At 36.7% G+C, this 13687-nt stretch overlaps 1 protein-coding gene across 13 annotated transcripts in view; it reads right to left on the bottom strand.

Moving 5' to 3' along the window:
- Nucleotides 1-13687, bottom strand: part of TRDN (triadin) — a 225112-nt gene that overhangs the window by 65897 nt on the left and 145528 nt on the right. For 9 of the 13 annotated variants that reach the window (XM_064649623.1, XM_064649621.1, XM_064649628.1 and 6 more), the window contains 5 exons: nt 10627-10659; nt 10494-10526; nt 9243-9269; nt 2728-2772; nt 17-40 (listed from right to left, as the gene is read on the bottom strand). In XM_064649623.1, coding sequence (XP_064505693.1) covers nt 17-40; nt 2728-2772; nt 9243-9269; nt 10494-10526; nt 10627-10659 — 162 coding nt within the window. The remainder of the gene's footprint in view (nt 1-16; nt 41-2727; nt 2773-9242; nt 9270-10493; nt 10527-10626; nt 10660-13687) is intronic. The other 4 variants (XM_064649630.1, XM_064649622.1, XM_064649624.1 and 1 more) reach the window with 2 other exon arrangements.

Below are 13687 nucleotides of genomic sequence, written 5' to 3'. Positions count from 1 at the left end.
ATAAAATACGGCTTACTTCCATGTTTCATCTTTGGTTTATCTGAGGAAAGAGAAGAGAAGGGAAACAAAAGCGAAGAGAGAAAAGAAAAAGGAAATGTTAGAATACATGTTCACAAGGGAAATTATTTTTAATATAATCAGCTAATGAAAATGTATTTAAGTGCATGCTGACCCTAAGTGCTTAAATATGTGTTGAGAGTGATTTCTACTCCACTGCTGCTTGACAGTGTATGTGAATAAAGTTCATGTTTCCCATCTCCTGCCTTGTATACACACAACAAGAGTGTGAAAACCTCCAGTGTCATATGATGTGCTTTAACCAATGGCAATAGTCTCCTTTCTCAGTACTACTGAATATCACAAGAAAAGAATTTTTGCCTTTTCATCATGACTTTTAAATATTAATTCTCAGTAACAGGCAGTAACTCCCTGGCAACCGTCTGACATTTGCTCATGTCATTTTTCAAACACATAGGACTAAGAGTTAAAGTTAAGTGCCTTCTTACTCACCTTTTAACAGTTAAAAATGTTACATACAACTTTGCTTTACAACTAATAGAAGATCAATGAACTGAAATGTTGCTACAACCTTTCAGCCCACTTCCAGAGGTAGGGATTTGCAATAGATTGGTAGATCACTAAAACCTTCATGTTTGAAACAGTGAAGCTGTGTTCTGATTGCTAAGCAAATCCAGCTGCCAACACTCCAGATTTTTCTGCAAGTCTTTTTATAGTGTTTTTCTCAGATTACAAATCCCAATTTTGTCTAGGTCTAAATCCCTCTACTTTTTGAAATGTATCCTGATGCACAATAATCCTCTGTGAGGAGCATGATTAGTGCATGCTGATGTTCAAAAAATGTCCTGGATGTTTATTTGACTTGTTTGTCTTTGAGTGATCAATGTATTGGCAGTAGCTTCATACATATAGGGTGCAGAAGTAAGAATCAGAGGCAATTGCTGCCTGAAAGTGTTTATGTTCACTTCTGTGCGTCAGAGGAACTGAGCAGCTGCTGGTACACGAAAGTAGCTGCAGAAATAATTGTGACAGACATTACACATTGCTCTTATTCCTTTGACTTGGAGAGACTAGATGCTGCTGGCATGGGGAGATAGTTCTGCTGCTGCTGACTGCTGTCATGGGAAACAGTTTACCCCCCTTTTGAATTCCTTGGGGAATTTTCCCCCCTTTTGAATTCTAAACCACAACCTGTGGTTTAGAAATCTCTGCTCTGTGCCAACCATGTGAAACTAAAGTTTGTACTGTTCAGTCTGTGCTCTTTATGGCACAGTCAAAGTATTTGGCAGACAAAGTCCCATCTAATGGTGGTACATTGTAGAAAGGACAAATCTTGCAGCAATCACACACCTCATTGTTGCATCAGATAGCCAAACAGAGGGGAGGCAATGTAGATGGCTGGTAAGTAAGTACTTGTGTGGAAAACAGTGTGGAGATACTCAGACTAACAGTGACTGAAATGTAGGCCAAGGCCCACCTAATTATAACATTTTCCATGACAACTATCAAGCTGCTGACAGCTGCTACAGGGTATCTCTGCTGGCTTGAGTAATGCTGAAGAAAACAAGCTGAGAAACTGGAGAAAAGAAAGGGATAATAGCTCATCTGACCAAAGCTACATCAGTAAGTATGTCTCAGACCTTATTCTGAAGGTTACTGGCAAGTTCATCATCAGGGTTTTAACTGCCAATTTGAACATAAGTAAATACAAAAATCACCTTGGTAGCTTGTTAGTAATAAAATACAATAGACAAAGATGTGTATCACATTAAGGAAGTCAGGGTTGATAAGGTTTGGGTATTTACATCAATCTTTTACCATGCTCCTTACCATACTAAACTAAAAAAGTAGGATTGCTTTTAACAAGCATACAAGAAGAAAGTGTGCAGGATATAAGGCTGAAAGTAATAATAATAATAAAAAATCTAAGTGTATATGATGGGAAAAGACACATATTTATCTCGATGGTTTAAGGCTTCAATCCTTCTCTTTTTATGTTCACCATCATCACTCAATGGATCGAGTTTTGTTTTAGCTTGGGTATAGGTGGTCCCTTGGTGTTCCTGCTCTGGTTGTTTTGGGATACTGTATGTAGACTTTGTGTCCCTCTGAACTATGCGCCATCAACACATGAGGTTCTTGTAGGCTTTCTTCCTCTAGTGTTCCCACTCAGACATTCCCACTCAAGCCTCATCCATACCAATCCTAAGCTTTTCGTGAAAAACTTCTAGAAGGTCAGGTCTCACAAGCTTTTGAGTTTCTGTAAAGTGGACCTTTGTGACTTTTCATGGGGCTAATGTTTCATCTGGGACAGGAAGGGCAACTCAGCTGACTTTAGGGGGCCTCTGCACCTTTACCTCATCGTGACTTACGCTTTAAGACTAAATAGCAAAGGCTGATTCCTGCCCAGGCTGCAGAGGCAGGAAGCCCCTTGCCGGATTGGCGGGACACAAAGTTGCAACACAGAACCTTTAAGCTGAAGCGGGCACCTGAAGCCTTTTATTGGGGTTGCAGTTTTGTGGAAGTGGGACAAAGCCAGTTTCATAGTGGAAATTTCCTGTTGTTCTGATAAACACAGCAAAGCCCTGAAAAATACTCTCAAAGCAATGGATTTAAAGGTTACTGTCATCCAGCTCTCTGAATCTGAGGTTATTGTTTCTGTGCTATTGTCTTTTAAGAAAGATAATGCCAACATGCTTTTCTTTTTACCTTGCTCTGTTGCCTTTGTTGCTTTTACTTCCTTCTTTTCAGGTCCTGATGCAAATAAAAGATATGGTTTAAGTAAGATTTTAGTCAGAAATGTTGCTACATCAGAAAAAGCTCTTCTTAAATACAATTACGAGATTTTCCCCCTCCAGTATATGAATACATAATAGCTATCTTTTACCTGCCTGAAAAAGGGTAATTTTTTTTCCTTTCAGAATATAAATAGTAACATTTTCTTCTAGACCTTGTCTAGTGGAATGTGTCCCTGCCCAGTCCGGGGGGATTGGAACTAGATGATCTTTAAGGTCCCTTCCAACCCAAACCATTCTATGATTCTATGATTCTATGATGTCAGGTGAAAGAGATGCTAAACTGCAGCACATATCATGTAATGGAGAAGGGAGAAAAACAAGCAGGTTTTTACTTGGTGAGGGTTCCCCAAGCAAGCATGGTTTTCTGTTTGCTCCAACAGAAACCTCCACTCTGCATCCCTAACACAGCAAAATATTTCCCTGTATTTGCAATTTTAAGCATGTTGTTAGTCTCAGTGAGGATAGCAGGCCACAGATTGGCTGTACATTACGACACCTAACTTGATCCTTATGAATACTGAGACTTCTGCGTACAAGAGAGACACGCGAACCAGACCACTTGTGCAGCAGAGCTGCTAGACCTTTACTGATGCTAGGGGAAGCAGTTGTAACAGGTCAGGATGCCTGGACATATCCAATTGCTTGTTCACAAGCTTCACCTTGCACAGTTCTTAATTCAATTACACAGCTTGAGAGACAAGGGACAGAGATAATTTGTTCATGGCTCCACACTAAGGATTAAATTATCTAAAAAGAGGTGGTGCAATAAGGAACCCCTTCAGATTTTGCTCTCTTAGGAAATATGGGTATATTTTATAGTTTCTGGCAATTTACATTGCAGTTTTGGCAATGTATAAGATTATATATTTAGGACAAACCACATATTTTCTAATTGAATTATTCAGGATTATGTTTTGCATACCTATGAATATACGTGTTTAGCTATAAATGGCACTGCCAACACTTCACTTTTGTGGAACCAAATTTTTGTAGCCATAATTTATGACTATTATGCTAAGGGAAAAGCCTTGCTTTAATTTAAAAATGTATCCTCTTAGAGTGTTTGAGACAAAAAAACATGTGGCATTAAGAAAATAAGCTTCACTGTCATTGCCTTATTTAAAAGTAGTGCAAAGAATAGACAATCAGCATAAGTGGCAGGATGTAAAGTGGACAGAGAAAATTAATTTACATCTGATAAGTATAGAAATGTCTTTGCAACTTCAGCACACAACAACCTCTCAGCTTGTTATGTCAACCTGTCAAGCAAAAAAATATTTTTAGCAAAATGGTTTCTTGCAACAAGTCACAGTTGAAAATTAAGAATTTGCCTTCTAGAGATAAGGTAAATTCTCAGGATCATGTTTTGTTACCATTATTTATGCTGGGAAGTCAGGGAATTCAAAGGACCTGTGAAGAGCTCACTACTTTTGAAGGGATGGCCTGGTGGTGCCTCTGGGGCCAGGCTTGCAGTCCAGGCAGCAGGGAAGCATTCTGAAGTGGCTGGGCATGATGGCTCAAGAAGATCAGCTCAGGTAGTAAATTATGGCCTGTCTGCAATGTCTTCTGGTGGGCTGGAGGCCAAAAGAATGATCTGTTCCCAGATTCCCTGAATCCTGAGACTCAGTGCAATGTCAAGTATGGACAGATGAACTGCTTCACATTGAGTGGGATGGACCAACTCACAGACATCAATCACTCCCTTGCCACTTGCTCTTGTTTATCCCAGGATGCTGTGAGATGTGCCTGTGTTTGTGAGCAAGCTTCATGTAAACAGTGAAATATTGCACTTCTGCACTTCAGTTACCCTGAAAATCAAGTCTAGGTTGAAAAGATGTCTGACTCAATCCTCAAAAAAAAAAAAGAGTATTCCATTTCTATCCAAGTACCTAATTTTGTATTGGTGTTCATGACACATAGAAAGCTGAAGAGGAGCAAAGTCCCTTAATATGTGTTGTATATCTCTCCTATTAACATCCATGTTACTTAGGCCCAGATCAGCATTGCTACTTGTATTAACAATGAACTAGGTGAGTCTGAGCACTGAGCCCTGCCACTGAGCAAACTGATATCACAGTGCTTCTAAAAATCCTACTGAAGTGGTCAACATCTTGAAGAATAAGCTTATTTTAATATGGAGAGAAATATATAAAAAGTGCCACCAGAAACATGTCCCATTTGTATTCCAAAAGACATTTTAGTATCTAAAGCTGTGAAAGCACCTATGATAAGAGTAAAATGAGTTATTGAGAACTTTGTTTCTCCAAAATATGTTTGTGCTTTTTAGCTAAAAGGAAAGCAGTTTTGGTTTGTAAAGTTTCTAAAACCAGAATAATAATGGAGTAAAAGCACTTTCTGACTATTGAACTGCAGGCTAGAAGAGCTATACGGCTCTCTAAGAAGATCAGGTATTTAGAGTCATCAAAGTTGTGTGGTGGGAGTAGACCATGAGTATGGTTATGATGAAGGAACCAGCCATCCTTGAGAAATGTTGAGTCTACTAAAACTAGTACTATTGTACTATAGTATTCTGAGCATCAGTGCACTCACTTCTGTGAGTGTTAGTAAAGAGGAACTTGCTGAGACAGAACAGAGCTTGAGTAACTTTTGGGAACTGCCAAGTAGCATCATCTGGACATGGCAGAGCAATATCTGGAAGGACAAAGAGGACATTCCATTATTCTCTTTGCTTTTAAACAGGGAAGGTGTGAGCTGCTTTGGTAATGCTGAGAGGTCTTTTATCATCAAGGTAATAGTTGTCACTTTGACAGTATACATAAATAGAAAGCCTGCACATATATTCGGTGTTTAAAATAAGACTCCAACTCTGTTTCTATCAGAACAGTGACAAGTTTTCTAAATAGCTTAAGATGTCATCCCTTCCACTGGGCAATTTCAAAGTTCATGCCACTTCTGAATTGCAGCCTGAAAGATGATCTCTTTGTAAAAAATGGTCCTGTTGCAGGTGTTCCCTATTTGAAAAGTTGATCCTTTAGCCATATGACTTAAGTAAAATGAATGTTTTATAAGGTATCATATTCTCCTCAGCAGAATATCAGGCATTAAAAAAAAAAAAAGAAATTCAACCAAACCAAAAACCACAAAAAAACCCTGCCTGAAACAATACAAAATAAAATAAATGCATATGAAGGTAAAACTAGAAATTTGCCAGAGATCCGTTTTCAGTAAGATATGTTTTCAAAAAATAGATTAAGTAAATGGCGTGAAACGCCTGTTTATATTTTTGCTATTTCTCAGCAAAATTCTTGACAACTTGGCATAATGTGGATCAAATGGGTAATTCATTTGGTAATTGTTTCTCTGATTCCATCATAAGCTCTTAGAAATCAAATGAGAGACAACTCAGCAGATACTGTTTTATGCTGAAAGTGTCCAGGAGAGCAATTCATCAGTCAAATATTTCTACACTCTCAATAATTGTAGGCTACAATCAAATTCACCAGAATATTTTTATCCCGAAAGAGTCAAGTTGCATAACTAGCATCCACAGCAGAAATATGCATACCAAAATGTCACTGATTTTAAAGATACTTTGAGATATTTGCTCGGTGTGAAGGAAGGCTGAAAGAAATCACTCTGACTGGAAATAACAAACACTTCACTCACTGAACCCTGAGGTCAGAAGCTCCTTATCATGATGTCACTAATTCAAGAGGTCATTAACTTAAGAAATGTATATTATGGTTTAGGAACTTTTCCTGTTATATGGAGAAATGAAAAAAATTCATGCTGTAGTGGCTTTTGAGAAAATGAAAGAAAACTCCATATGAGTTTGATAGTTCTTCAAAAATACAAGCTAATTGGAATGACCTTCTTCTATGTCAGGAGATTATTTTTTTTTAATTATCAAAGAAGAGAATTTCATTAAAAGCCTTGCTTGTTTTCAGAACAGGACTGTGTGCCCTCCAAAAATGTACTTAAAAATTTAAAATTTGTCACCGTCTACTGAATATTGAAAATCACTTTGTGCCCAGAGAGCTGCTACATCTAAAAGGATTAATAGCAGAAAAATAAGAAAAAAGCAAATAAATATCAAGGAAGAACAAATAAATATGGATTAAAAAGCAATGATCTTGATTAGATTTAGTGAAAGTTATAGCAAATAAGCAATACTAGAATTTGTCTGCATCACAAGAAATATAGAAGAAAATAACAGCATTCCTTTGTGATTATTACTAAGTGGCAAAAGAAACAGCTGTAACATTTTTTATAAATACAATTTTTCCCCTGGAGTATAAGCTATGTTTGAGTTTCAAAATTAGCAACATAAAGTTAAATTTAGATTACTTGTTAACAAATAATTTTTAAGAAATCAACAATTACCCCAGAGCTAAAATCAGTTATTTCTTTTTAATGAAGATTAAAACAAAGTTGTTATTTACTAAGACACTGGAGAATAATTTCAGGTTCAACATTAGGTTCATCCTATGGTAAAATTAAGATAGCTGAGACCAACACTTTCAGCTGTGAGACTGTTCTTTTGGCAACAGAAATAGAAGAATTATTCTTGTTTTATATAAGCGAAACCCAAAATTTCTATTTATCCTTAATTAACTGTGAAGTTCCTAAAAGTTTTTTTTCAGATGCCCCTCAATTCAGGAGCTCATAAGGAAGAGTTCACTTCCATCCTTCAAAATGCTGGTGGCATGATGAAGACCTATTCCATATGCAAATATTTGCTTCTTATCTAAATAAATATGAAAAAAATGAGGCTACTTACAGCAATACTGCATAGAGTTAAATGCTCTGTAGTTTGAAAACCCCTGCTAACTCTATTTGTAAACTATACAAGTGACCTAAATAAAGTAGCATTTAATAAAAGGGCAAATACCATCATTGGGATAACAATTTCAAAAGGTATGTGACAACATATTCCAAAAGTGGCCAAAGAAAACTTCAAGTTCACTGAAAGGGACTTAATTTTGGAAGAAATAATTGCTTCACTTCTTTTCAGACTGTGGTGGTCACAGGCTTGACAGAAATGGGTTCACAGATATTGAAATGTTGATGACTCCTGCATACTGCAGCATTACAGAAGAAATCAAAAAATTTATTCAGAGGCTTCAAGCAATTAAAAAGCTATCCACCTTTTTTCAACTTTTATTCAGTCACACATAGTGGCAAGACTACTTTTATATTCAGCTTTGGTTTTCTAGAATTTGCTAAAAATGCAAAAGCTTAATACCACATTTTTTTCCCTTTAGTTTCTGTGTTTTGCCTGGTGGGAGTATAAAGAGAACAAATGCTTAAATTACTCTGGTTCCTGTTTTGCTCAATACAATTAGCTGCAGAGCAATGACAACATTATGAATTCAGCCATAAAGCAGGAAACTTAAAAAAACATCCAATAAAGGGAATAATGTATTGACTTTGATTTCCTTACATTAATCTCCACAGTTGTGATTTTGCAACCTCATGCTCCAGAAGAGCACTCTCTTGCAATGCAACCTGACTACTTGTGTCAGTATTTACTGCTTAACATGAAAGAGGTTTCAGAGGTGAACTCTAAAGTAAAAGATGATGCTTGAATGATAGCAGGGTATCAAACCAGGACATTTCCCCACTTGTGGTGAACAGCTCAGAGATCACAGCCTACAAGGCTAAGCAGTTGATACATGCAGTTCCATTTGTTTGAAAGAGATAGTTTATAAAGTTCGGTGGTCATTGATATGAATAAACATGGATCGAGAGTGAAGGGTGCTTGTAACTTGGCATTTCATTTTCCATTTGTGTTTAGGTTACAACTTAAATCTTTTATGTTATTGAAGGCAATTTGGAGCTAGTATTTTGCACTGTACATATGCAAAAAGTCAGACACTGATGACAACAACTCAATATTTGCTCAACTTGAACTTATGTCCTTAATGTTTCTCACCAGTCCCAGTTCCCTGTGCATTGTGGAAAGGAGCAACTTTTGAAGCAAGCACTGATGCTCTCACACCTCCCCCCTTCTGTCATCAACAGTTCATGTGTAAAAGGAAGGCAAAATCTGGTTCACTGAACCTCCCTGTAAAACTCCATTCCTTAAAGAAAACAACACTTCTGTCGCTGGGTTTGTGTTGCAGTAGGACTGACAGAAACAGAAATATTACTCTTTGTGTCATGTCTCTATAGAAGACTGGTTATTTCTCCTTTCTGCCTTTCACAAAAGCCTGATGGTTTGAGTTAGGATTAGAAATTGAATTTGATATAGTTGGAGATTGACAGTTAGTCTATGAATAACTCTAGGAAAAGGCACCTGCTTTGAGGTGCTGCAAGGAAGAAGCCATTATAATTTAAAAGGTTGTTTGTTTTAAATGTCACACCTGTTAACAACTTCTTTTCACAAGAAGCTTTTTTCATTAACAGTAAAGTTAACAACAATCTTCTTCCATTTCTACTTTAAAAACAAACACAGTTACCCACCTTTTAACTTCGGATTTTGCACAGATGCTATAAAACAAAAGAAAATTCTCAGACACTAATTTTGTAAATGAATAAAGAAATTAAGACTGATCCTAACATCTCTTCTCTTGGTCAGTATGGTACCTGTGCTATCTATGCAGAAGCAGGAGTTCATTTTTTTATGTAGAAAGAAACTGACACACATACACTGCTTATTTGGATAGTCTTATGGCAGATGACTAATTAACCAGCAGATTAAGAGCAGTGGAAAACAAGGTCAATATATAAGTTATGTATGGAGCTTCAACAGCTCCACTATTTTTAATAATGTGAGCGAGAAAAGGAACAATATGGGTTTCAGAATGAGCACATATTAAACAGAGGTGCAGGGTTTAAGATAGAAATCTTTTGACACCTCTAGTAATTTAGCAGAAGATAAGGATTTTTTCTCCTTTATTTTATTTTATTGAAAACTAGTAGGGATACAGAGGAGGATCCAGTTATGCAAATCTTCCTCGAAAATATGTTTTTTTCAGATAATTTATTATTCTTCATAATTACATTAACTAAATCCAAATTAATTGAACTACCACATTTCTCTTTCTTCATTATTCATACCTTCATTCTGATGCACTGTGGTAAGTTTTTATGCTTTAGAAAAGAACAGATTCATTTTTCTATAAATTGGCTGTCTATTGTAGGTATTTCTTGCTCAGAATTTCTGTCTGAGAAAATGGAGTCATCTGACGAATGAGTCATCAAGCTTAGCTGTAAAAGGAGTTGAAAATCTTTAAGATCTCCCAGATTTGGATAAACTTGAGAAGTGGATTCCAGTCAGAAATAAGACCATCTAGCTGCTCTAAAATAAACCAACAAAATGCATGGGTGTTTGGAATAAAAACATATTAAACAATCTACTTTTTTCCTCCCTTTTACGCTCTGAATCTTATATTTTATTTTTGTTTCTTCATCCATTTACTGTAACTTTTAAGCAAGCCCCCTTCCTTGAAAAGACAAACCCTTTAAAAGCTGAAATTAAGAATTACCAACCTCTTGTGCTCCTCAACAGCATTTGATCAGATCTCAGTTCCAGAAGACCAAATGGCTGCATGTCTGTTCCACAGCAATTCAGTTGCTTAAGTTACTTTTATTAAACCAGTGAATCTTTATCTATGGTATTACTTTTTTTATCCTTCTACCTAATCCTGTCTCAACTGAAAATCAAACCAGATAAATGAGACTCTAAAACTTACAATATTCCACAGGTCTTACCATGTACTTTTACTTCTCTCTTTGCTGTTTTGGCTGTAAAAACAAACAAAAAATTGAATATTGACTTTTGACATTATTTAATTTAAAGCATTAGGATAGTTAAAAGGTAAGATAAAAAGGAGAGAATATTCACCAGATTCCATCGTTTTTTCTTTCTTGTGTGGTTCTGAAAAAGAAAAAAAAAAAAATAAAGATTATATTTCTCTTCCCGTAATGCTTTGTTTAATTGCCTTGGACAGTCATTTTTCATATTACTAGTGGTGGTTGGATGTAAGACGTTCCCTTATCTGACTCTCAACTCAGACAAACCCTTCTCTGCTTTCCTGCATGTCAAAATAAAACCTTTATAGTTGTAATCAGTCTCTTCAGTGGTTTTCCCACTGCATAAACAGGCTGAGATTAGCTCCTGATAATGGACAGCAAAGCATTTAACTTGTATAATAAGGTGCTAAAAGGAAACTATAGAAACAGTGTAGGTTAAAACATCTGCAGTTTTGCTTCAGGGTGGTTTAAATGGAGGTCTGCAACTGTAGATGCTTCAGGACACCTGTGGTCCTTGTCTTTCTTCACTGGAGAGAATAGAGAATAAGCAGAGTATCTAGTTCAGCCACTGTGCCCTAGTTTCATCCACGGGAAAGGGGACAGGATCCTGGCCTCCTTTACAGGAGTGCACAGTGTGGAAGAAATGAGTGCTCACTGGAGCTCACCATCAAAACAGGAGCTGGAAACCTGAAGCTGAAAAGCTTCATCCACCTAAACTCTGTACCCTCTATCAAGCTATGCCTGGGATTTACAACTTCTTAATATAGTTTCTGTAACAGCTCTTTTCATCCTGCCAGGATATGCTTCAAAACCTCCTCACAGAAGGAGCAGGCAGCCTGCCATGGGGAGAGACTGAATGTTTCTCTCAGACACCAAGCATCATCTACCAGTCAGTGCTGATGCTCACAGTAGCAGAAAAAATAGTTTTTTCTGTCTGCAGATGCTTTTAAACAGCATATGGAAAGGCTCTGCTGAGCAGGTTTGGATCTACATAGGAACATTTCCTAAATTCAAGAGTATCTGAACTGACTGATCACAAGATATATCATAGAATCATTAAATCATAGAATATCCTGAGTTGGAAGGGATATTCTTGAGTTCCAACTCAGAAGATTCTATGATTCTATGATTCACAAGGATTATTGAGTCCATCTCCTCTCTCTCCACAGAATAACCCCAAGGATCACACCATGTGCCTGAGAACATTATTCAAGTGCTCCTTGAGCTCTGGCAGGCTTGATGCTGTGATCACTTCCCTGGGGAGCCTGTTCCAGTGGCCAAACACCTTTGGGTGAAGAATCTTTTCCTAATATCCAGCCTAAACCTCCCTGACACAACTTCAGGCCATTCCCTCAGGTCCTGTCACTGGTCACCACAGAGAAGAGATCACTGTCTGACCCTCCTCTTCTTCTCACAAGGAAATCGTAGACTGCAATGACGTCTCCCCTCAGCCTCCTATTCTCCAGGCTGAACAGACCAAGTGACCTCAGCTGCTCCTGGTATGGCTTCCCCTCCAGAGCTTTCCCCATCCTCATAGCTATTCTTTGGATGCTCTCTCTCTTATGCTATGGCACTTAAAACAGCACACAGGACCCGAGGTGAATACTCTTAAATACATGCTCATTGCTTATCAGTATCTGATGCCTATATTTTCTCCATGTTTATTATAGGTTATATCTGTATTAATGCTGTGGTATACAGTCGAGCAACATTAATGTTTCAACAGTTTCCACTCTAGAATCAAGACATAAAGTTCTATGTTCAAAGGGATTCTGAACATTGCACCCTCACAAGCCTATTAATAAATCTGAGCTATCATTCATTTGAATAAGCAAAAAGGAACAGGAACCCGTCAATAAAAATTAAATATGTTTATAAACAACATTAATATGAATAATATTCCTCCTATTAAATATTAATTAATAATCAATAGTGACCACACAGTATTAATACTGACTGCACAGTGGGCAACTAAAAGAGGTAAACTTCATGCAGAGTTGCGAAAGTAATTTATATTAGAAAGGGCATACTTATCTAAAATATAGGCCCCTCAATTGTTAAGTTTGAAACAAATATGTCATTACTGCATACTCTCACCCCCAATAAGCTTATATCAAGCAACCCATGAAGTTCTCTCTGAAATAAAACCTCATTTTTTTCTAGGGTTTTAAATCCATCTGAAGAGCCATATTACACACATTTTAAAGACAAATATAGTTTCTAAAATAAAGTTTTACTCTGAGTTCTTAAAAATCCTGATTAATTTATCTTTTTTTTCTCAAATATATTTATGTAATTTCATCACAATTTCAAAAACAATATCTTTCAGACAAAATGTACACTTTAAAACATCAAGACTAGCTGACTGAAATAATAGAACTAGCTTTAATATAGTTACATAGAGTTATATAAAGCCCATTTATTATAAAACTTATATTTATGAAAATTATTATAGATTCTTGATAGACACATTGTAAACAAGAAGGGGGATTTAGCGGAAATGGTCATGGAGCAGGTTCATGTCATCAAAGCAATGAGTCATAAATATGATTTTCCCAGCAATATGAAAAAGTGATAGAGGTAGAGAGCAAGTTTACATTAAATGGTTTATTGCCTGAATAAGTATTATATTTCCTTGATGGCACTCTACCTTGGGTGGCAACCCTATATAGGTCAAGGACGAGAAATATTGTAAAATCTGAGAAGACAGAAGTTTGGGACTCAGGAGTTTGGCTGACTCGATCCTAATTATAACAACAGCTGCAGGTTTGGTTTTGTGTAGCCCAAGTACTCTTCAAACTACCCACTTTCATGCAGATATTCTAGGATTTATTCTGTGAAATGAGAATTTTTATTGGTTTTGTGCAGTTTTCTGTTTTGCTATTACTCAGAATAGCTTCCTGGAAACTGAAGGAAATGTAATTCTGCCTTCAGTTGTTCTGAGGCAATTATTTTTTCCTCTCATTCTAAGATCTGTCAGCTCTCATGAGATCAGGGAACAGTATGATGCTAACAACACTCAGCAAGTGTTTTGGCAAAGTATAAAATAATCCATTTATTTAGCTTTATTTTTCAAAACTTCAAACATTAAGGAAATCCTATAGAGCTTCCTTTATAATAGTTTGACTTCCAGAAGCATATGAAATGAGATC

This window comes from Pseudopipra pipra, chromosome 3 (assembly GCF_036250125.1).
Source record: "Pseudopipra pipra isolate bDixPip1 chromosome 3, bDixPip1.hap1, whole genome shotgun sequence".
NCBI lineage: Eukaryota > Metazoa > Chordata > Aves > Passeriformes > Pipridae > Pseudopipra > Pseudopipra pipra.
This window is presented reverse-complemented; position numbering and strand designations above follow the sequence as displayed.